This window comes from Aulonocara stuartgranti, assembly GCF_965226115.1.
Source record: "Aulonocara stuartgranti genome assembly, chromosome: 5".
Lineage (NCBI taxonomy): Eukaryota > Metazoa > Chordata > Actinopteri > Cichliformes > Cichlidae > Aulonocara > Aulonocara stuartgranti.
The window spans coordinates 26369234-26394302 of record NC_138943.1 but is presented as its reverse complement, the minus strand read 5'-3'; the positions used below and the strand labels follow the sequence as shown (position 1 = coordinate 26394302).

The window sequence follows — 25069 nt, the reverse complement described above, 5'->3', positions numbered from 1 at the left end:
ATGTTTATTTAAAACTAATTCTAGAGACCAGGAAGGATGTCTTTCAGAATTCAAGCCTCAATGTTTTTTTATGGGGGCAATGTTTCAATGTTAAAGTGCACTTTGTTGTTACACTGCTAATACAGCAGCTTTCATTAAATAAAACTGTTGCAGTAAAGCGGAAATTATGTATTCATTTTTTGTTTTTATTTTGCTATTTATTTTATCGCAAGTCACATCGTTATCGCAGTATTGATCACAGTTATCGCACATCGCAGGTTTTCCTAATATCGTGCAGCCCTAGCCAGCATTGTTAGCATCGTTGCTGTAGAAATTGATTATCACCTCAGACAGTAATTTTTAGCAATGATTAGTGTATGAGTATCAATTTTCTTTGACAACGCCAATCAAAAAAAGTCCAAATTGGATGCTGTTATTAACAGAGAATAAATGTTTGTGCATCTGCGACTTAACCACAGCCGGCAAACGTGTGAGTTGCTGTATTCACACACATACACATACATAGGGAGCGTGTAAATGGCGGTGTAATCCATAGTCTTATCACTACATCATCTGATTGATCCGCACAGGAGAAAAGATAACACCCACTCCCTCCTGATCTGCTTAAATTGCCTGCAGCTCGGCACAAGTCAATAAAACGTTATTCTGCCTTTTTCTTCCTTCTCACTCTTTTTCTGTCTCCTCCTAGCCACTACAGTAACTTAGCAAACATCAATATTCCCTCCCTGTCCTTTTCTACTTCTGTACCTTCTCTTTTCATCCACCCCTTCTCTCTCCATTTCTCACAAAGTCACCAACTCCAGCCCTCTGTCCATCACACATCTGCCCACTTAGACCAAGTCCTCCGAGAGGTGGTAGGACAATCAACTCGAGACAACAAAGTGCTTGCCCCTTCTTACTCCCCATTTTTTTGGCCCTAACGTGTCACAGGGTAGAAGGAAACAAATAAAGGGGTCAGTTTAATGGGGGTTTCTGTGTGTATGGCAGTGTGTGCATTTAACGAAGTGAGAGCTAGAAGCAAACGCAACCATTACCTGAAACAACTTTCTTTAGTAACCACTGATGGCTAGAAGGCACTTTCATCCCTCACAACAAAGGCGACTGACAGACAAACATATAAGCACCCATGCGCACACAATAAACCGAGACATTCTTTCAACCTGAGCAAGCAGATGTGGTTACAAGCAACAAAATAATTCCTCATACACATCATATGACAAAAACTAGGGCCAACCATTTTAAACCATGTAGTCATGTGAAAGAAGTGCATGCGTCTTCAGTAGCGTTTCCACACAAACAACCACACACACACAAAATCCCAAGATGTACAAGCCTAAGAGGCAGGACCTAAAAAGGTTAATGTATCTTCTTTAGAGGAGGCCAACTGTGGAAAATACTGTATACAGTTGCCCCAAGACTCTATAAGGGTTAATACACAAACCACCATTACAAACACAGGCATTAGCAAGTGCTCACACAGTAACCTACACAGGTCTCTCTGCGGTACTGGGGGGGTAAAGGTGGTATACAATTCCTGCTGGTCTAAAAGGTTTAAACAGCGTAGATCAGCATGGGATAGAAAGCATTTCCCTTGAGGTCGGAAAGCATTTTAACAGAGGCTACACTCTGATGTGGGTTCTGCAATTTAACACACTAAAAGATTCCCATGTGATTTGGAGCTGATATTTAGTATGGAAAGGATATTCCATCCTTTGTGGTCTCTGCAGAGTTGCTGGCTGGAGACTGCATGTAATGCTCCGCAGTGTTTTCAAAGACACGCAGCTCCGCCGGGGACGAAGGAGTTAAGCCAACAACCTTCCGCTGACTTTGGCAGCAGGGTCTTACAAATGCAGAAGAGGAGGTTTCTTGTTTTGATTTTCACAGGGTGCCTGCGGTGCACACTGAATGAATTTGTGGATTTGCTTTTCACAGAAACTTGGCCTGTTCTCAAGTCCCCCCTCTCAAAAAAGAAAAGGGGGGGAAAACAAAAACAAAAACAAAAAAAAACATGCGAGTGATGTGCTCAAGGCAAACAGAAGCTGATGGCTCTTAATGACGTGATCATTGTCACTTTATTTTTTTCTAAGTGAAGAAGCATTTATTGGAAATACAATGTTTAAAATGTACCTCCTGAACAATTTATCAAAGCTCCAATCAACATCTGCTGAGTTTATTATAATCAGATACAAAGAGAACCAGATAGTTACTAGATGGTTTTGCACAAACAAACAAAAATAAATCGATTGAATAATTAACAACAAACATAACTTTTAACTGTTTAACTGTTGTTGGATTTGACTATTACTCGATCTTTTATGGGTTATTGAATACACACAATTGTACAATTCTCTCCAGCTGTTGATTCTTAATATGCAGCTCATACTCATGGTGGCAGAGAACTGTCCGACCTAAATACTGCTAGTAAGTATTGAGAACAATTATACACATAAAACCAGAGTGGTCTCTACAACCCTACGTAATCATGTTCATCAACCACAACTGTATTTCTTCAAGAAGGCGGAGCTGCTTCACCCATCTCGTGCTGCAAAATGGCAAAATAGAGTGAAAATGTTCATATGGCTCCAGACACGTGTGCACACAGCTCCACCCACAATAACAGACTGATTACAGATGTGCGCTGGATGGCCAGGCCTAAAGGAAATGGTTGAATAATCATTCCCCCATGATTGCCATTTCTTCAACATATTAAGTCAGGAAAATATGTCTGGGCACACAGACTAGCCTCAAGTGGAATTTGTCAATAGTCACCTCCATTGAGTGAAACATATGGAAAACAGCAGAGTACAACATGGGGTTATGTAAGGGAACATACATAGTGTTGTTGACTGAAAACACTGCTGTGAATTATGGCAATTAAGGAAGGAGGAAACATGGGCGGCAAACACAAAACACTCGTTCATTTAGAAACAGGCAAATAAATTGGGTAGCCTGCTGCAGTAGCAGGCACTATGTTTCTTTGTAGAAACCTGTTAGTAAGAGGAAATAAATGCTCTGTAAAGGAGTGGAGAGGACAGCGGAGAGGGGGACAAAAACTGGCTGGCATTAATGCTGACGGCGTGGTTTCGAGACAAGCCTGTCGTTCATGTGTGTGCTTTTGTGCGTTTCTGAATGCGTGCGCATGTATGTGTGTGTGTATTTATCATGGGCAGCAAAAAGAAAATGCTTCTCTCCCCACTAGTCATCAGCTGTCTCCTCATCAAGCCAACAGAGACGTAAATGCGTTTCCAGAAACATGACATGTACCTAACTGATGCATTTCACTATAACGATGGCCTACTTTTATGATGGTGGGTGCGAGAAGATGAGAAAGAATGAAAGAGAGAAGTGAACAAAAAGAAGTGACAGACAGCAGTATGAAGAGGAAACCGAACATATGCGGCATCAACCACAAGTGCTGGCTGTTCCTCTGCTGTCCTATGTTGATGAAGTTTTCCCACACACACACGGTACCTGCATCTGCCAGCATACACTGTGTGTGTGTGTGTGTGTGTGTGTGTGTGTGTGTGTGTGTGTGTGTGTGTGTGTGTGTGTGTGTGTGTGTGTGTGTGTGTGTGTGTGTGAGAGAGAGAGAGAGAGAGAGACTGCCTCCAAGCAGAGTGAGGGGTTTTGGGAGAGGGCAGCATCATAAATTACCCAGAAATCTCAGTGAGGGTTTTGAACTCATGGAAGCACTGCAGGACTTTCTTCAAGTAGAATAAACACAAGAAGTGCTACTGAGCTTGTGTGCATGTGCTTGCAAGGATACTTGGAAGTGCTGATTTTCTAACCAAGAGAGCAGCCTAACAACCTTTTACCTGGTGGCTTACAGTGATATCCATGGTATCATAACTATGTGCATGTGCTGTGTTTATTTCTGTAGTCAAAGACAGTCGACATCAACCCCCCAGAGAAACACAGAAATTAATTTCATGTGGCAATATACAGCAAGAAGCAAAGGGGAAAGAATTCATGTGTAACTGCCAGGCACACGCGCGCAAACAGAATACTGGCCTACCATTTCAAAATGATTTACCAGCATAGCTCACTCAGATCTCCGTAATGTATAGCACTAGTGACGGGGCTTAGAGGTTCTCAGCTGGAAATAAAGACCTTATTTGAATACACACCAAAAATTATATTTAGAGGATTTCCCCCAGATATATGGCAGTCTGCTTCAACAACACAAGTGAATGATGTACGTGAAGTCACATGGAAAATAAGCACACTGGAAGAAGGTGGTGGTGTGGTTACAATTTGTTATTTTTCATATTCCTTAAACTGGCTCATGCAACAACTATTTTTGTTCTGTTCTGCTTCCAAAAATCAAAAGCAATTCATCTCTGAGTTAAAGGAATTATTCAACCCCTCATGCATTTATACCTCATCCTATTATAGTGCAGTCACTAAACACGCTCTGTGTGTGTGTGTGTGTGTGTGTGTGTGTGTGTGTGAGTGTGAGAGAGAGACAGAGAATTTATCAATTTTCCCCCAAAGTACTCCTTTAAAAGTTCAGAGGATTTCACAGTGAGCTCTGGATTATTCTGTAAATCTGACAGTTATTTCATTTATCTTCAAAATATAACATTTCCTGTTCTAAGCCAAAAAGAAATAAAAAAAAAAGAAGAAATAACACACCCTAATCCCCATAGCTTTTACAAACACAAATTTGCACTTGATATGCTAAGAACATATGTTGAAACGAGCCAAAATTAGAAGCTCACATCCGTCTATGTTTAGGATAAAAATAAGAAGGAAAAAAACCCCCCACCAATGTCAGGTGTGACACCACTGTGTCAATTATGTGTCAATTATGACAACAACCTTGTTTCCCAGCATGTGACAAAAATGATGCATTAACGTCACCATGAGGAAAGAGTGTTCATTTAAAACCAAGGGCTTATCCACAGGGGAAAAAAATCATTTTGGTCCTGTGTGCCATCTATTATTTTTCCTTCTCCTTTTGATTCGTTCTAGCCATTTTCTAGGATGTGTTACTTGATCCTAACTGATCAATAATTTAGAAAAAGAAATTACTGCATCAATTCCATATTCATTGGTAGCAGGATGGTAATTTCTATGTTGAGTGCACTCCAGGCAGACGGTGAAACCTCAAGGAGTTGGCGCCTATTCAGAGAACTGCTTCCAAAAGCTGTCACCACATGTTTAGACCATAATCCAACTGAATAGAAAGAAGAAGAAGAAGAAGAAATATTGCCTACTGGATAATACGAAATGCACACTCACTCATAAATGTACACTGTCACTTGAAAATGTATCTTTGTAAGCACAGTTAGAAAGGAGAAGATTGCATGTGATCAGGAGGCCCATTAGCCCAGCTGGGACATATGGGTGTAGAAAGTGAATGAATAACATACTTCCACCATCAACCACCACAGGTGCCCTTAAGCAAAGTACTTAACCTCTGCTCTGATGGAGCTGCCCAGCGACCAGCAGTGGGAGATCGGGCTCTTTAAAGTGCTGACCCAAACAGCAAAAGATACTTTAACAAATTCTAACTCTGACTGTATCCAAGCTGTATTAAGAGCCTGTAAAGAAGTGAAGAAGAGGTAATGATGTATGCAACACACACCCACACACACAGTACCGATCAATACATAATTACACTGGCAATTAGTATCGTTAGAGTGGTGCTGGAGATGGGGATTTGTTGAACTAAACACTCCACAGAGAGGGAGAGAGGGAGAGTTTTTCTATTGTTCTTTAATAATGGAATGAGAGCAACCGTGCGTATGTGTGACGCTGTTAGCTTACAGGGACGCAAAGCAAACCCGTGCCGTTTACAAAAAGAAAGAAAGAAAGAAAAAAGAAAATATTCCTGATTTTAAAATCCAATTTTCTATCAAATGACCAAATACTAACTGAAACATGATTCATTAGGCCCAATAACTTTAAAGACAACCCACCCAATCAACATCTCCCTGCTCAACTCATTTAGACTGTCAATTAACTCTGTTCATCAACGCTGGCTCAATTAATCAGGTCTAATTACTTAAACACATTTACCGCCACATCCTTTTAGATTAGGCCTGCAGAAAGAGGACTGTGTTTTACAGAGACCACATGCAAGCTACATTCATCAGATCATATTTATAATGACGGATTTAATAAGGTTAGGAGCTGGCCTCAGAGTCAAATCCACTTTGTCTTAACACAGAAATGACAATCTGCTCAGTTAATTTAATGTGGGCTCATCAAGTGCAGAATATTTGTTTTAAGATGCTGCTGTAATGGCAACAAAAAAAAATATATCCGGTTGTTAAGTCTGACGTCACTAGCCGTGTCTGGGTCTAAACTCCGCTGCAGGTCCATATATCAAACGATCACTGTGGCATTACTGAGAGTTGAAAAACTGTCTAAAGTCTTTCATCTTTAATAAAATGATCAGCGTTCTGCTCTACCAGGTGTAACAATTGAGTTTAACATCCAGGCATCCATGAAAACGGAATTTATGACATTTAACGGAGTTAGAAGTTAGCAGGGAGTTAGCTCGCTAGCTTCTATCTAAATACAATATAGCATGTCCTGACTGCGGGGTTTTGGAAACAAATTAAAACATACAGCTTTCTTATCACTTCCAGCATAAATGAAGACAGAAAACTAAACAGCAGTGACGTTTGTAGGGTTACTGAAGTTTGGCTAGCTGGTATATAATGATGTGCTACGTGACCGCTAGCGACATAGCTATGTTAGCATAATATAAACAAGCTAACTTTTTTTCCACTCGATAAAAGTTAACGTGAGTTTTCTCGGTGGTCAGAAACAAATGTAATCGCATGGCAGGATGCTGTAAAAGGACCAAACTTCAGCCAGGAGAACAACTGAGATAATTCATCTACAATACAAAGTTAGTCATTCATATACTGCTGCATGGGCTGGGCTGTAGTTACATCCTAAGGTTTTAAAAACTGAGCTTAAATAAATGATTAGCTGTAATAAAAGCCGAGGGAGGTCAACAGGGATCACTGACTGTTTTAGGAGCTTTTTGAGATCAAATAGAAGAAAATACATAGCATTAAACATGTTAACAACACAAAAGCCATATTAAACGCAGACTACTTTAGACCCGGAAGTAGGATTCGTCGCGTCATCACTGAACAACCGGATTCTAATTTAGTCGGTAACAATGTCACAACACAAGAAATCTGGTAACGAGCACCATTACGAGTACAACTAGACGATTTCCAATACCCAATTCAAAACATATTTTTTATCATTTATATTTCCATTTATATTTTTCAAAGACTGAAATGTAAGCAGGCTACTCAGACCAATCTTAACATTAAGAATTGGTTTGTTTTTTGCCATTGCAAACACTTTAACAAAAGGACCACTGTCGACTTTACAACAACAACAACAACAAGGCAAGTTTCCCTCAAACAAAATGATAATGTGTATTTCAGGATAAAAGAAGGAGAATAGTTTGGATGGATTATTTGAACAGATCTGGATTTCAGTCCTTTGGGTGTTTCACTAGAAGTATTTCCTCTTTTGGTCTGAAAAGCAAGATAGCATCATTTGCATACTCCACATTTGCAAATTATTTAGGACTGGACATTTACTGCCTGGCTTATCAACAAGTCAGGATGGAGCTCTTGTGACAGGTACACTAGACAATACTTTAGGTGTAGTTTTTTTCCCCACCTTCTTTTTCTGCATGCAAGGATAGACTAGAACATTTGTAGGTGCGTGCTTCCCCCATTCATTCTTAATGAATTGAAGACTTGATCCATACACTGCCTAAAATACCTACTTTACTTTTTTTTTTTTTTTTTTAAAGTGGTATCAAAAGGTTTTGTAAATATATCTGGAGACTTCCACATTAGAGAGTAAATCTACAATTATGTTATACTCTTATAACGAGCAGCTCTTCAGAAGCAGCAATATCATTTTGTGTAGAATAAACAAGAACTAGTTTAATTTTCACAAAACTCATGCTCATTAAAAAAAAAAACAACAACTTTAAATTAATTGTAATTATCGTAATGAATGACAGCAGAATCCAAGTAACTTCACAAGTAGTGGCTTTTAAACACTGCACGAGCAGTGAGCACTTTAACCAGATACATAAAATAAATATTGAACACAAAGTGACCACTTCAATATTGATTTCAGGTTTTGCATCAAATATCACCTCTGACACTGTGGGTCAAACAACAGCTGGTCTATGCAGCACACATACACACACAAAAAGTATTTTAGACGGACTCCTACTTGCTATGATTGATTCTACAAATGATTGATGCGTTGGCCTATGACAAAGTTCAAAACCTTCCTATCCATCTGGGGATCGAGAGAAAGCAGTGGGACATTTTGAATAGGGCAAATATAATCCTTATAAAGAGAAATTCCAAAGCCAATGAGCACAAGGGTGGTAGCAGGATGGTTTTCTCCCCTATTGTTACTCAAAATTCCAACAGAAGTATTTGGTTGTTAAGTACTTTGTCCTCACTGCAGCCCTAAATCGATCCCAAATTAAACACTGCAGGTTTTTACTAAATAATGTGTGGCGCATACACATGAAAAGCACAACCATATGTATGGGTTTTTCTGTTTTGTTTTTAATTCAGTTAGTTTGTGTGAGTCCATTATTGTGACTTGGCTCGGTGAATAACCAGTGCAAAATTTGTTCATTTCAAAGGGTTCACCTTTTCTTGCAATACTGTACAGTTCCAAGTGTGACTAATAGCAGAATATAAAAGGCCTACCAAAACAATATTATACACAAGACAATCTTGTGTACAATATGCATCTGTTTGCACTGGTCTGTAAAACATTAATGGCATTAAACAGACACAAAGAGTCATTGTAGCTAATGCTGTTCCCAGACCACATGACCAGCATGGTTTAGATTCCATATAAATATCTGCTATGACGGCCAATTAGAAACTGCCTTGAACAGCTCCAATACAAACCCTGGAGACCGCTACAGGGCATCTCCATTGTGGATTGCTGTGTAGTGTGCTAAAAGGATTCAGATGGAGATTTTCTAACTTAATATGGCCATGCTTCCCTCCACTGTCTTGATGTTAAGTCCACAACTTTCCTACGACTTTCTCCAACTACATTTCAGAGCACTTAAAAAAATAAAAATAAAATAAGGTCAGTGCTTGCTAGTTTTCCGTTTTGCTTACTGCAGAGAAAACAGCTGGAAGTGACCATCAGATAAGACAAATTCAGTGAGTAAGAAAACAATTCTGCAAAGTGACCTCCGAGCAACAAGGCTCCCCAACTTCCTCTACCTAAAGTGCACCTCTTTAATTTCTGTAATATTTCACATACCAAGAGTCTTCTTGTGCTCCTCTGTCCTCATTGTATAGCACCACCTACTAGACATACACATGGACAGATGTGCCACAACACACACAGAGTTGACATGACAGAAATGTGTGCCGCTGAAGAGGACAGTGCAGTGCCCAGGTGACGGACACCGATATTATTTGTGCAGCAGCCAGCATTCAATCACACTCTCCTCTCTTCCTTCCATCTTTCTCCCCTCTTTCAGTCATCTACTCTTTTCTCAAGCTGTTCTTGGCAGTGGCGGTGAAAAGATTTCTGGGGCTATCACTCTTCCTCTCACCCTTCTCTTCTCTCTGTCGGTGATTCACTGCCTCTCCTTCGAGCATGCTGGCTGTAAAAGGCTTGCTGCTCTCTCCTTGATTGTTCCTCGTCCTTCCTTACCAGCTCTACATACCATTTTGTCTTTTTAATCCATTCTCTGATAATATTCTCTTTTTGTCCCTGCCTTTCACACATGTGTCATATTTAGGCGGCTACAAGTTACACCTACAAGTTAGTCAGCCATGATTGCAACGCAAAACATGGCTCAACATCAAAGTCCTCATCTTCAAAAAGAAAAAAAAAAGAAAAAAAGAAAGAGCACAGCGTCATTTTTCATCTTGCCTGTAGCTCATTCATTGGGTTTTGCTTTTAACAATTCAATTGGTGTACACGTAAAGACCCAAAATCACACATCTGAACTACTGCCTGGATATAATACATTTGTAAACAAAACAGACTTTGTAAATGTTCCTGAATTTTGGAAAAGGTATACGAATGCTTTTCACTCCGGTTTTCACTCCCTTCAAGTCTCTACCTTGGCTCACTTTGCTATTTTGCTGTCTTTTTCATCTTCTTAGCACCGTTCTTAACTTCCTATACTCTCTCCTGTATGTTGCTTTGGCATCCAACTCTTCCTCTGGATCAGACTCCCTCGTGTTCTTTCATTTTTAACGCCGCCCACGTCTAGCACCTTTCTTTCCCTCTCTCTCTCATCCATCTCTTGTTCCTGCTGCCCCTCTCTCTCGTCTAATTCCCACAACTCACTCACCCCTCCTTGCACTCACTTCTATACTGTGCCTCTCTCCTGTTTCTCCTCTCTTCTGACTACACTTTTTATCTTTCCTATTTTTGTAGTCATCTCCCTCTCAACCCTAACTTAGCAACTCTCTCTCTCCATCTCACTCTCCTCCTGTGGAAATGGTTTGTATTGATCCACTCTCAAACTAGGGAGAAGGTCAGGGGTTCAATAATAAAGCTCAGGGACAAAACACAGGCGCATAAACAATCTTACTCTTGCACGCACACACAAATCTTTTATCACAGAGCTGCTTCTAATACGCTCAAACATTTATGTTTACAGAAAACAGCTATCTCACTGTGACTATAAACATATCATCTTAATGATGGCCGAAGGCAAGAAATTACGATCCAGCACAAATCTGAAAATTTCACACAGCGTCTGGTCATGCATTACGGCTGTGTGGCCAACAGCTGTCCAGGCATACCGCACACCCCACCATCAACCACGCTTTGCCCTCTAAACTACTCTATGGAAGGGTCAGCCTAAACGCATTCACCCTTCACACCCACATCACTGAGCATTTCCCACACTACACAGACTGCATTCGAATTCCTGAAGCAGCTGAAATTCAGGGTGGGGCTCAGTACCAAACTTCAGTATCTTACGAGAATGTGTGTGGATATGTAGAGTGAGAGATTGACAATTTAAAAGTGTTAATCACCTAATTCTGCATGCCTGTGTTTTAATTACTAACCAACTGCACAAACATACAGAGATTTTTGCCCCTGATTGAACTATACACACTGCACTGACTTGTGCATGTACACATATCATTCTGATAGTAGCAGAAAACAAACTGCACTTGCACAAACATTATAATTGTCACGGTCCTGGGTCAGCTTCAGCCTCGCCTGGTCCAGTTTCAGCTTCGCCTGAAGCAGCCTCCTCTGCTTCTGCGTCGACCTCACCTGGTCCTGCGGCTGCCACACCGCCACCCAAGCCACGTTCTGCACCTTGGAATCGCCGGCCACTTTCCGGGCCACCAGCTGGACGTCACTGCCGCCCGTACGGTCAGCCCCCAGGACTGTTTCCCCGTCGCCGCCGGGTCCCAGTTAATTCTTTAGTCTAGTGTCTTAGTTTGGCTTTCTTGTATTCTCTTTAGTTTTCTGAGTATTTACTTAGCCGCCCTCTGTGTCTCCCTGTTATCGTTCTCTGTGTTTCTTAGTTGCTCCGTCTCCCCTAGTCAAGTCTGCGTCTATGTTACATTTCCTGTTTTACTTTGAAGGTCTGTGTCCTACGTGAATGTATTGAGTTTCACTGGTTAGCATTTATCATTTTTCAAGTGTTACGGACCATTCAAATGCTTTAAATAATGAGCTATTCATTAATTCATGCAGCACTGTCTTCTGTGCACTTTAAACTATGTTTCTCACACTCCTAACCTATAGCCAATTATGTCTTTAGACTGTGTGAAGAAGCCTTTCGAGTAGCCCACACAGGCCTTTAAACTTCACATTAAGGCCCCCAAAAGGTTCAAACCCTACTCCTAACAACAGGCCTAAACACTGCACCACTGTGACATCTGAGGCATTTAAGTACATACAAATCATCTGTTATTATTATTCTGTCTAACTGAGTTCTGTGCTTGTCATGTTTAATCATTTATGCAATGCTCTAGCTTCAAGGCTGAAAAAAATAGTCTCAGATTTGAGATTGGTCAGGTCACTGGTGGCGGTTAAGGTCAGTGGTGGGCAGCTGACACAAGGTCAGTGCTTAGGGGAAACTTCGCCTACATCATTAACCTGGGTCTAACCTCTCATGCTTTGCTGCTGCCACAGGGTCAGTGGGTCGGCTTATCTGTGAAGCTATTACATCATCATCATCATCATCATCACTGATGACAACTTGTAAGGGACAACAGTTTTTGAGATGATAAATTAACGGCAGATGTAAGATTACCAAAGCTCCTGTAACAATGGCTGCAACAGAAACGGTGTGGGAAGCAAAGAGAAGGGGCAGGAACAGTGTTATTAACAGAGCATGAATGTGTGATTTGATGAAGGAATCGCTGGCATTAAAGTGAAGATTGTAGCAATATTAGGTCTGAAGAATCCTTGGTGGGATGTTCTTTGAGAGGAAAAAAAAAATCAATACAAATTGCAAAATGGAGAAAAAAAGGGGGGGGGGAGACAGTTTCAAACTGTCAACAGCACTATTGTGTCATAGCAGGAAATGCGTAGGTGCAACTGATTAATAACAGCTGCATTCCATTAAAATAGAGCCTTGATATGGTGTACACTGGCTTCCCAGTATGATTTATTGGGACACTTAAATGAAAACCATAATTAATGTTATTGGACACACCTGTGCTCCTGATGTAACAAGGGAAGCGGTCTTGGTAAAACTGTGTTAGGCAGGAAATCTATTTTGAAGTCAAAGCCAACAATCTACAGCAGTTTAGACTCTGCCGAGGTTGGGTAGGAGTTATCATGACAGCATTAAGCTTATCAGCACAATGCAACAAAGTTATCTACCTGGTAACGCAAACTTGCACATATAGTATTTGACTGGGCTTCACAGTGAGTTACCAGATGCACTGCACCCCATAAATGGTAAAGTCAAACTCTTTGCAGCACTCTGCACCAGTAGCTCCTGCAGTACCAGTGCAAAGGTCTAATTGAAATAAATGAGATAGGCTGCTTTTTTGGCCCTAGAGCTATTGTCAGTGTGATGGGCCCTAAGAATGAAAAGAACCGTAAAGAATGAAGACAGCCACTGAACAGGAAAAAGAATACATCTACAGAAGGTGGTAAAAGAGGACTTGGCTGGGTCATTCACATCACTTATACTACCACACAAAACATTCCTGCGCACTCAAGCTAATGAAGACCTACAAAGAGAAAGAGTGCTGTTCTTACCAACTATCCCACTCCATTAGACGCAACACAGGGTGAATGGTTTGTGTGTGTGTGTGTGGTTGTGTGAATGGAAGACACCTGCCGCTAAAGTGGTGTTCACTGACATTTAAAGAAAAAAGCTTTAAAACGGGTCCTTTAATTAAGCTATCTTAAGAAAGAGCAAGGTGGAGGAAATGCATGGGTGCTTTTAAAGCAGACATAGGATGTAAGATGTGGACGCTGAGACAGGTGGTCAGCTAAGACAGAGACACCCCCCCCAAAAAAAACACAAAAAAAACAAACACAATTTGGGCAAAAGTTTGGGGTAAAGGGGAAATGGTGAAAAGATCCATGAATATTTTCAGAAAATACAAAGGATGTTAGCAGGTACACATGTTCACAATGAAGAAAGCCAGGCTATGTCTGTCTATTTGGAGTGTGTTGGCTGTAATACATGCAGGGTCATGCACTGTGGATCAGTAAGTAAAAACCAAGTCTAACTCATGCTATCCCACAGGATCTCACACTGCAGTGCACCGAACAATACTGTGTGTATGTGTGTGAGAGCGTGAGGGCTCCTCCTGAGTGACATTTCACAAATCCAGGGGACTGGGCTAATGATGTCCCCTGTCTGGTTAAATCAAAGCACCAAGATGTTGTGGAGTAAAGAAAAATGCATAGAGAAGTGAAAAGAAAGGCAGCAGGAGAAAGAAATTATAAATGGCATAAAGTATGAAATAGTCTAAGTGCAGGCATATAGCAGCAGTCTACATTGGTGATGTAGCACAGGTAGTCTGCATTCAACTAGTGGCATTAAAATGTGTTTTGTCTGAATGAAAAGCATATGCTCTAATAGTTCTTTTATTACAAATTCATAAGAAGAGGTTGTATCCAAGCAAGGAAGTCTTATAGTACACAAGTACAAACATATGTGTGTTGTGACAAAAAATGAAACTTACAAAATCGCTTACTACTAACTAAAAGCAGGAGTAACTAAAAAGATTTGAGCTTACCGAGTTGATACAGGCGAGCTCCTTGTTAAGCAGCCAGGGTAGGGAGAGTTTTCCATCTCCCCTGTAGCAGGACTGGATCCTCTCTTTGATCTTTTTTTTTATCTTCCTAAGGGTGAACAGGCACAATGCTGACTCTTTGGGTGGTTTGGCGCGATTCTTCTGACCCTGAGAGAATACTGTGAAAAGGATGTCTTCATTTTCGGAAATCCCAAGAGAGTTGGCCAGCTGCCGGCCCGGTCGAGCCAAGAAGGCGTCCTGCACCAGGCGGTACTCCACCCCATCTTTAGTGCAGCCAATGGGGAACTCAACGTAAGAGTAAAACTTTGGATCATCCATGCAGAGACGCACAATTTTGGAGGTGAAGAACTGCTCCCCGCTGGCATCAGGTGAAGTCAGTTGAGTATCCAACTGCATTGTTAGATAATAGACAAACTGCTCACTGCTGAAGCTGTAAACATAATAGATGTCAAAAGCAGGGAACTTGGATAAAGTGTCCGAGGGGATCTTCAGCTGAGAAGAGACAAACTCATCCTGATAGACGAAACTGAACATGTCAGCATTTTCTTCATTCTCCATCAGTTTTCGGCTGGACAAGGTGGGGAAGTACTCAGACTTGCCGTCGATGGGAGTTCCGATAAAAAGCTTGCTGGTAGGACTTTGAGGGGAGCTTATGATGACTCCTGACATGGTACCCGACTCTGCCACACTCGAGAGGTAATGCTCCTTGCGGTGGTGGGGCTCACCAAGCTTAAAGAGGTCATCCAGACGCAGGAACTGACAGATACCCTGTGAGGTGCTGCCACAGGCGATAAGTCGGTTTTGTGCATAGTCTATAAGAAGAAGCTTGTTCACATTCGGGGTTTGGGCCAGCTCATGATTGCAAGACTGGACACTGGGAGGTGGGTAGCACTTCTCATTGTCCACCACTGGGCCAGTCATGTGGCTGCGCAGATTGGTCAGGTTTCTGGAAAGCTTGAAAATCCGGTTAACAGCTCCCACATAGACTTCTCCAGTTTTGTTATGAATAGCCAGATGTGTGAGCGAACAATCAGCTGGGATGAATCTTTTGAAGGGCGGGGGCTGGCCTCCAGACAAGTATGAGCTCATGATGACTAAAAGCCCTATGAGGAGAAAGTTCCCCTGGCCAGAGGAGGCCACTGACCGAGCTAGGTGACACATATTTGGTATGTGCACAAGCAAGGCTTGGGAGGGGGGTAGGGAAGGAGAAAGAGAGCGCAAGCTGTGGTTCCAAATCCCGAGTCAGGATTATTTTTTTTTTGATAGTTTCGGTTCTACTGTCAAAGATTAAGAGGGAGGGAGAGAGAGAAGGATCAGAGAAGAGGAAGCAAAACTCCTATTGATCCGCTGTCCTGTTCTCAGCGTTGTGAGCAGTCACCAGGAACATCCACAGAGCCACGATGTGGGAGCCCTGGAAGGTAAAAAGAGAAAAAACACCTTGAGTGCTCAAGGAAAATTTCTTATTGATTATGCATCAAGGAGGCAGTAAGGCCCACAAATTGCACATCCAAAATTAGAAGGAAAAAAAAAGCCAAGCTGACATTTGCCCTAGTTATAAATAAATGATATCAAATCAAGTCTGGAAGGCAAATGTGTGTCTGCATTTAATTATGAGTGAAGATGCAGGGAAAGCATAGGCCAACTATTAAAGGCTCTGTACACATAATATAAGCCTGTGAATGAGTTATAGACTCACAGCATTGAACTCCTTAATATTTCATATCTTTCAGTGTTACTGTGGTGGCTTCGGAGGAGGTGTGCTCTTGAAAAAGGGCCAGTGGGCACTGTTACATTGACAGCAAGCAATTTATAGCCAGGACTGCTTGAAGGCTTTACTGTCATGCTCTCCCCAGTTTCAACCCAGTCTGATTGTAACTATACCTGCACTTCTGACAACTGTAAACAAGCACCAGGCTTTCATGGAAGCACAGCAGGCAACCACAACTCTGCTTCCTCCGAAAGAGCTATGATTGCAGTATATATCCCTTAGATATCAGGATAAATATAACATAGCCATAGGGCACTATGAAAACCATTGGCTGATACATATGCTGCACGTACAGGAAAATTCTTGCAAGCATTCACTGATTGCTTATAAAGGGCCCGATCCACTGCATTCCAACACTCCTCCAGAGCCAACCGTGCCCCGGTCAGGCAGCAATCACAGCGAGGACCCTTAAAACATGCATGTTATTCATTTACCCTACAATGTAATTAGAACCAATTTCAGAAAGATGTATGAGTCCCACTGAAGACTGCAGAACAAGATTTCTTTTCCCCCCCGCCAAAAGCTCAACTTCTCAACGCAATACATCTACATACATATACCACATATACATACAACACCGAGGGCTAGAGTTCATCCTTTCAAGATGAGGCTAAGTTGAAGACCACGGTGAAAATTGCATCTGGTTAATGAATACTTGAACATTTTAGTATGTGATTCAATTTCAAAATTGTATCTAGTGTTCATGATATACTCATTTTATCACCAGTACATGTGGCAATATGCCTACAAAGTCACAGCACAGTCAATGTTTGTATTTTTCTTTTACACACTGCTTCCTTCATCACTGCTCCCTCAAGCCAGCCAATTCTGGCATTTATTTCATTTCATAATGCACACATATAATGAATCCCAGAATGCAATGTGCTATATGCACACTCAACAGAGAACAGACATTAAAAAGGAGGGAGTGAGATCATTTATAGGGATGGAATTTTTATAGGTAAAGGACAAGGAGGAGGAGAAGGAGAGGAGTCAAAAATGGAGAGGGCATGCTCTTTTGGGTGTCCTACAATGACAATACAGTGATGAGGAGCGGTGTTTGCTGGGCGCGTGCTGGCGGCTGACAGGCCAATCATGTTCCTGCAGCACCAGGACATTAGTTCTTCTGTAAATGCTGATTATGTAAAACAGGAGACAACTCTCCCAGGGATCCCACGCTTCAGTTTCACCTTGACTATCAAAGCGTCTGTGCCAAAGGTGTTTTATGACCATACCAAATCGGAAAAGATGAGACACTACAGTGAGACAAGCAGGGTTAAAAGATGGGGATAGGGGGATGAGGCAAAAACATGAAACAGATGACGAATCAAACGAGGAGGCAGATGGAGGTATGAAGAAGAAAATTCTGGTCTCAGGTTCTCACCAGAGTGTAGGAATGTGGCTGGTAGTAAAGAGCACTGAAGCAGCACATATGCGCCAGTCCACTTGTAATAGCTTACTATTAAGCTTATTTTTGCCCCTAATTAGGCACAAACAGCTGAACCTTTGATACCACAAGACTGTTTCTGATACACAACCTGGATTTTTTTAAAAACCAAAACTGGCTTAGCAGCACCTGAGAAAGTCTCCATTATCGTGGTGCTAAAACATCTGAATTTACGTGATTGCTCTTGATTGTGTAGCAAAAGCTGTAGTTCTTTTTACTTATTAGTGTGGATATACAGGGCAGGGAGCTCTGCCTGCCAGGCTGAGAGAGATGACTGTCAGCTTGTTCCTTTTTTCGATATTTCCATCCTTGAGAAAGGCAGGTATGAGTGACAGATTATAGGTGTGTAAACCCCTCTGAGGGAAAAAAATGCACTCTTACGAATCTTGAAAGAATTAAACACCTCAGTAAGAGTAGTCATTGAATTGCTCATAAATTTTAGTCACTGGTGCTGCAAACTGTGTGTGAGAAAGAAAAAAAAGAGAATGAGGGAAAGCAGGAGAGAAGAGAAATAGTAGTGGTGATGTTCATGGAATAGCAAACGATAGCTCAACTGACACAAAGCTAGCCAGGTTCAGGGAGAGGTGGTGTCATCCAATTTTCTACAAATGAAAAGCCCAGGAAAAGACAAATGTATAGGAAGGGGGGGGACAAGGAGAGAAAGAGAAAAAGAGAGAACGTGACAGAGAGAGAGCGAAGAGGATACTGTATGGGCAAAAAGAAGGAGAGTGAGTCAGGAGCCAATCAAAAAGGTGCACTTCTGCTGCATTTTAATCTACCTTCGCGAGAATCAAACACCAGGGAGCCCTGTGGGTCGAGGCACCTCGGCAAGGAAACTGCAGAGAGGAGGGCCTGAGCTGCAGTTATCAGATATATCCCCACTTTCCACTCTGTGAGATTAAAACGGCTCGACGCGGATCGCAGCCTCTTCGACATAAGCAGCCGCAATAAAGTGACGAGCCAGCCTATAAAAAAAACTAATTTCTTGCTCAACGGTACAGTCGCGCCGTACGATGAGAGCAGATGTCAATTTAAAGCGTGGCAGCGCATAGGGAAGCCGGCTGCCTCATTTTCCTTTGTCATTTCCAAGTGAGGCAAAGACACAATGGGGCAGACTGGGCGAACGAGCAAATGAGAGTGGCTGATAGAGAACGAGAGGGAAGCTGGGGGGGGGAAAAAAAAAAAAAAAGTGTCCCTGCAGTAATTCCTCTTCATTTAGACCAGCCACAGCTTGATGTAGGAGAGTGTGAATCACACAACAAATTGCATCTAGGGTCTGCTGCTGCTTGTTATCTATCAGGGCAATAAGACAATGACATCACAAAACACATCAACAACTACAGGTTAGTGAAAAGACATCATGGCGTGAAGGCCTCCGTCTACTTATAGACACCTTTAGTTCCTCTCTTTACTGTCAGGGCAGACACGCCCAACTGTTGAGTTATTCGCTCAACTTCTCACACATGCCCCCACGCCCCTTCAAATTTCTCAGTTTTTTTCCCCTCTCTATTTATTCTTCCAAACCCTCATCAATTTCAATTTCCTCCAGAGCTAAACTGAAATGGGCGGAAGAGTGCTGGGAGAAGGTCGGGAGCCATATCTGGAACCATCAAGGAAAAACATGTCAATCATTTTGGTGTGGAGCACGTCTGTGGCTTTGGGAATGGGCAGTCACCATATCGGGGGCAGGGAAGGTGTTATCACATCAGGGAAAAGCATTAAAGACGGCTGGCTGTAAGGGACAGAGTTTATTGGATTTGATATTGAAATGTCCTATCAATCGACAGGCCTGTACTGCATCCCTATGGGCACTGGAAATAGGACTGAGGGGAAGAAAAACAAAAAGATTATAAAGCAAGGACCCCCATTTTAAAGAGGCAAAGGTGGAGAGGTAATCCCAAATGCTGGTGAAGCGGCAGGTGACTCTTGTGAGCTAAACTGTATAACTTGCTCTCTCACCTTCTTCTCCAAAGCAACTAAACCTGTCCGTTCAGATAATGGTCGCCGCTCAGAGCGTAACTTTGTGCTGATTTATTGCCAGTGGCATATCAATTACAGCACTCTACAATGGAGGGGGGAGAGAGGAAGAGAAGGTGGTGAGAGAAGAAAGAAGAGCAGCATTCAGACATATTTTTTGCCCTCTGTGGCTTGTCACAACATATGGGTCAAGTCTGGGACCAGACGAAGAGGAAGTGGGTATAATCGAGGATTTAAGAAGCCAGGAAATTATAAGTAAGGCCGGAAATGCGTGTGAGCAAATAAAATGCAAAGCTCTAAAAATTATTGCAAATTCTCAAGACTCGTGCACAAAGTCAGTTACTGTAGACCAATCACAGCGTAAACACAGGTGGCTGAAAACAAGGTGGTGCAGCAGGAAAAACTACAATTTTATCTGTAGGTACACAAAAAAAAAAATAAAAAAATAAAAAACCAAAACCATCCCTGTTGTACATAACTGCACCGTCCATGTTTAACTCTCAACCTGGCCTGACTTTTGTTGAACTCAAGTTCCTCTATCACCCCCACATTTCCCATCTGGCTCCAGTATTACTATCAAATAAAGGCATATATGCCAAGATATAACTTCGTTTAAATACAGCCACAGAACACAAAGAACGATCCAATATTTTAAGTGCAAATCATGACACAAATGTGCAGAAATTAAATGGGTTTTTATCTGAATCTCCCTTCCACCTCTTCACAGCTAGTACACTCTCTAGATTGGATATTTGCCCAGGGGACAAAAGAGAGAAGGGTGAGGAGTGGAAGAGGGATTGAAGAGCAAAGTGGGTGGAGGGGTGGTATTACGGGGGGGTTGTATGGTTAGAGAGGAGGTAAGATAGAAGGGGCAGCCAAGCCCTGAAGCCTTAATCCTCTCTCAGGGTCTGCCTAATCTCACCGCCAGTATCTGCATATGGGGAGAATGGATTACCATCCCCCGACGCAGCGACAGACAGATTGACGGGGGAATGGGCGGCAGTCTCTGGACAGAAACGCTCCCTGAGACAAACAGAAACACCCAAAAAGTCTGACTTTAAAAAGTTAGAGGAGAGGATGTGCTTGCTCTTGAAACAAATACACACTCTAACATTCACCCTATCAAACACACATCTGCTGCAGGTAGGTATGTTAGTCAGCTGCAGCTCGTTTTTGCCACCAGTGTAACATATTGTGTAATCTGTCCCGGATCAGATACTGTCTGAGGTGCTGAGAGGGACAGGAGGGGGTCAGCCTACCAATCTAAACCACACTGAAGCTTAAAGAGTCCTCTTAACACACCACAAACTCAAATCTCACTCTAACAAATCAATCATTCCTCCACTGGGGATTATGAGAATATTATATTACAAAAATGAAAATAAAAATATCCAAACCCATCTGTCACTGTATATAGAAATTTGTTTTGCCAAGGCCCTCTTCTTTCCAGCTGAACGACAGCAGAATAGGTATTAATAGGGGAATATGAGGTCTTGAGGGCAATACATTCAGAAACACCCCTTGAAGATAGAATATTCCATATTGTGTTGTGACAAAATGAAAAAAGACATTTGGTGATAGGTAAGGACACTGGGATGGGAAAAAAAATGAGCCAGCACTTTTCAAGTGCCCCCAAAAAATGTCTTTATATCATACTCAAGCCAAGACAGATTGCAGAGGAGGTAAGACCAATTTTCTAGAGGTCGGACAATAAAGCAGTATTGTATATTATGGTATCTTGTATCATTTCCTTCCTGCGTTGGCTGCAAGAACAAGCCGACTGGAAAGCCTTCGGGCGCATAAAAAGCCCTTACGAGTTCTGTTTTAGTGCCAACGTAAATCAGTTTCAGGGGACAAGTGTCTGTGCCCCTTCTCTCTCCCTCTCTATGTGGCAGGTGGCCTGCCAAAACGAATGCCTCGTTTCATCGTACAGAATTGACAAGTGTGTGCATGTGTGTAAAGCATAAGTCAGGGTGTGGAACAAATTGAGCCCCCTGTATTTAAAACACCTTGCTCCACTGACACTCATTCCATCAACATGGCTGGACTAATAAAATCTGGACCCATCTAGTGGCTGCCCTCAACACGAAGGAGTTAAACGTAACAGAGGAGGAAAAGACAGACAACAATGACCCTTCATTAGCTCTATATTAATCAACAATAAAGTATATTTTTATATTAGACAACAATAAAGTCTTTATAGCAGACGCTTTACAAGCTGGAATAATAGAAACTGAAGATTATAAAATGTTCTGTTTTATTAGCTCTTTTTCAATGAGAATCACAACATTTGTTGGAAACATAAAAAGATTATTACATGAACACTTTTTTCTGTTCACATCCTTAATTTGTCATAATCTGAACCACTGTCTTATTTTTCCTCCACTCCTCTATTTGTTTCCTAGGCTTGAATAAGAAGCTTGCACAAGGACAAAGGCAGAAACTAACTGACTATCTACTCGAACACTGAAGGTCTGAGGCGGCAGTAAATACAAGGACAACTGCTTCCCTGCCACCCAATGTGCTGTGGATAACAGGTGTGTGTGTGTGTGTGTGTGTGTGTGTGTGTGTGTGTGTGTGTGTGTGTGTGCGCGCGCGCGCATGTGGCAGCTGCCACTCTGAGACAGTAGACAGACTGTGGGCAGTACTTCAAACAAATTATTCCATTTCTCATACGCTGCAACATTAAACACACACACACACACTTTGAGAGGTAAATGGGATTATACACCAGCATACGTTACTTTGGACACAGTGTTATTCAAGTATGTGGTTGCATGTGCGTTAGTCACGACTGGGCGTGCGCACCTGTGCACAGTAGTGACAGTGAGCCACTGAATTTCTTGAATTTAGCCGCCTTCATTGCTGGCTTACAGAAGGACTGGGCGATATGGCCTGAAATCCATATCGTGATATAATTTGAAGCACGTGCGGTAACGATATATATCGCTATATATTATTTTCTTCTGTATAACGTATTTTCCACACTATAAGGCACACTTAAAATCCTTTAATTTTCTCAAAAATCGAGTGTGCCTTATGTATGAATTCTGGTTGTGCTTACTGACCTCGAACCGATTTGGGCGTGCAGAAATCTGTTAAAAAATGTTTTGATGGATTGTCAGAGCATTACGGCTGCCGTAGTGAGGAGCTTTGCGGAGTATATGGGTCCAAAACTCCGTCCTCTTCAGGTCCCAAAGTCAAACGAACACAGAGTTAAAAACAGTCTAAATTCTTTCATCTTTAATAAAATCATCAGCGTTGTTGCTTTACCAGGTGTAACAATTAAGTTTAACAACCAGGCATCCATGAAAACAGAAGTTATTAAATTTAACGGAGTTAATTAATATACTGCAACAACATGGGAATAGAACAGCTGCGAGAAGTTTCAACATTAATGAATCAATGTTACGGAAGTGAAGCGGAGTTTTTGGCTTTCCCCATATTTCAAAAGTGCTTCATCTCTTTGCTATGACTGTCGCCCGGCATAATTTGCAGATGATAATGGTTGTAGCCGCTGTAACGCTTTCGACCAAAACATGCGCAGCTTGATGACATCATCAACATGCGCTATCTCAATAGAGCAGTATAGTCAAAATCTCTATCGTTGGCCAAATTTATATCGTTTCTATCGTATATCGTTTATATCACCCACCCCTAGCTTACAGCATTCAAACAAGCACAGAAGCTGATTTTAATGTTCCTTAAAGCTTCACCAGGACATGCATGTATATAGACATATGATATATATATCAAAAATAAATTAAAAAAAAAAAAAGCACTTCCTGGGCTGTTGTGATTGGCGGGTAAATTTCAGATGTCGGTTGTTTTCTTATGTGGTTACATACTTTCACACACGTACCATTTTAAAGAAACAAACTTCAGTGAGATTCGATTATGAACAACTTACACTTGAAAGTCTAAACTGTTATGCGAGCTCCTGAAGCCACTGATTCTGATTAGTAACACCACGTCAGCTAAACTGTAATGCAGAGGGAATTTGCACAAGATTCCAAGTTGAATTCATCTCTTCACCCAGAAAAAAAACCCCCAAAAAACACACCATTCATTTGTGTGTATGATTATCTATACGAAAGGTGATTCACCACACTTTAAATATCAACTCTCACCAGTAATTTGTCATGCAACAGCCTTTATAAGTAATTTGTGAGCAGTCTGAGATGGCTGGTAGATGAACGCCACCATCTCTGGGTTCTGAATGGTTTATGAACCTTGTATCTGAATTGGCTCTTGAACGCAGGGTTGAGTGCCTCAGGCTGCCTTCCAAATATGCAGCCCTTGTCATTACAATAACATATGAAGAGCAGACAGCCTGGGTTTGTCTCCTCCTTTGTATCCACCCCTGTTTCCTTCATCCAATCATCCCTCAGCCTCTCTCCTTTTATTTCCTCATGCAGTTCTCATGCCTGGCCTATTCACCAGCTTTTTAGATGAGCACTACCAAAATACAAATTGCTTTAACACCAAATTTCAAAACACAAGCAAGGAAACCCAGTTCCTCCTCCCCGTTTCTTCTCTCAGGGGTGAAATTCCTTTCAGAAACAAAGGCCTTCATTCTAGCTGCAAAGATAGAATGAAACACTGCTGAACCCAGCATCACAAAAAACCTGCCCACATTTCAAAAAGCAGCACACAGACACACAACCACACTGATGCAGCAGCAACAGATTAGCGGTTTTCTCTTAATCTCTCGACTGTGTTTGTGCGACTGGGTCTTTATTTCCATGACAAATCCTGCATTATTTGTGTGTGTGTGTGTGTGTGTGTGTGTGTGTGTGTGTGTGTGTGTGTGTGTGTGTGTGTGTGTGTGTGTGTGTGTGAAGAACGAGAGAACGAAGAACGAAGGTGGGAGAGGTAGGCACTATGTAGGTCAGGCCAGAGTGTGCCTACTAAGAGTCAAAGTGAAACTGTAACAGTGAGGCTACAGTATTTCAGCACTAGCTCACTAAAGCAAACACACATTGAGCCTGTGCTATGTCTGAAGCATAAACCTAATACTGCTTCTGTTTGACATGGATTTAAAGCAACAATAATGAAGATGACATAAATTCATCATCAACAAAAAGCTACACAATATCACCATGTCCGCCATGGCAGGAAACTTTATAATTTACATTAAAATTGGCAATCAAAGTTTGCACACTTAGGAATGACAACTTGATTTTTACATATTTTAACTTATTTAGTACATCTACATATTTTCACCTTTTACCTCACAACATAAACAATTATAGTCCTTCCTAAACATTCATGGCTTAAAGCATAGGGTTTGAATTAAACTGAAGTCATAGCCAAAAGAACACGCACCCTCGTTTAGTATAATACACTTAAGGTTTTGCCACTAAACCTTGATTTGGTCAGGTACAACTGCATTTTAATTAGCACACGTGGTCATGTTGGCAAAAGTTGGATTGTCTCAGGCAAGTTGTCAAACAATAAAGTTATTTTTAATACAGTGAATCATGCATTACAGCTTCCGCACCAACAATGTGGTATACCTGCATTGACGTACAATGTGAAAATGTCTGACGAAAATAAAGATGGCTAATTGTTCACTGTAGTCATTTTATGGAGTGATCCGTTTCTCTCAGTGGCATCAAGAACAAC

General features: G+C 41.6%; 1 protein-coding gene across 4 annotated transcripts in view; it reads right to left on the bottom strand.

The window, feature by feature from the left end:
• plxna1b (plexin A1b) overlaps positions 1 to 25069 on the bottom strand; it is a 181396-nt gene that overhangs the window by 133499 nt on the left and 22828 nt on the right. For all 4 annotated transcript variants that reach the window (XM_082534175.1, XM_082534177.1, XM_082534176.1 and 1 more), the window contains exon 2: positions 14232 to 15660. In XM_082534175.1, the coding sequence (XP_082390301.1) occupies positions 14232 to 15410 (1179 nt within the window). In that variant the 5' untranslated portion in view covers positions 15411 to 15660. The remainder of the gene's footprint in view (positions 1 to 14231; positions 15661 to 25069) is intronic.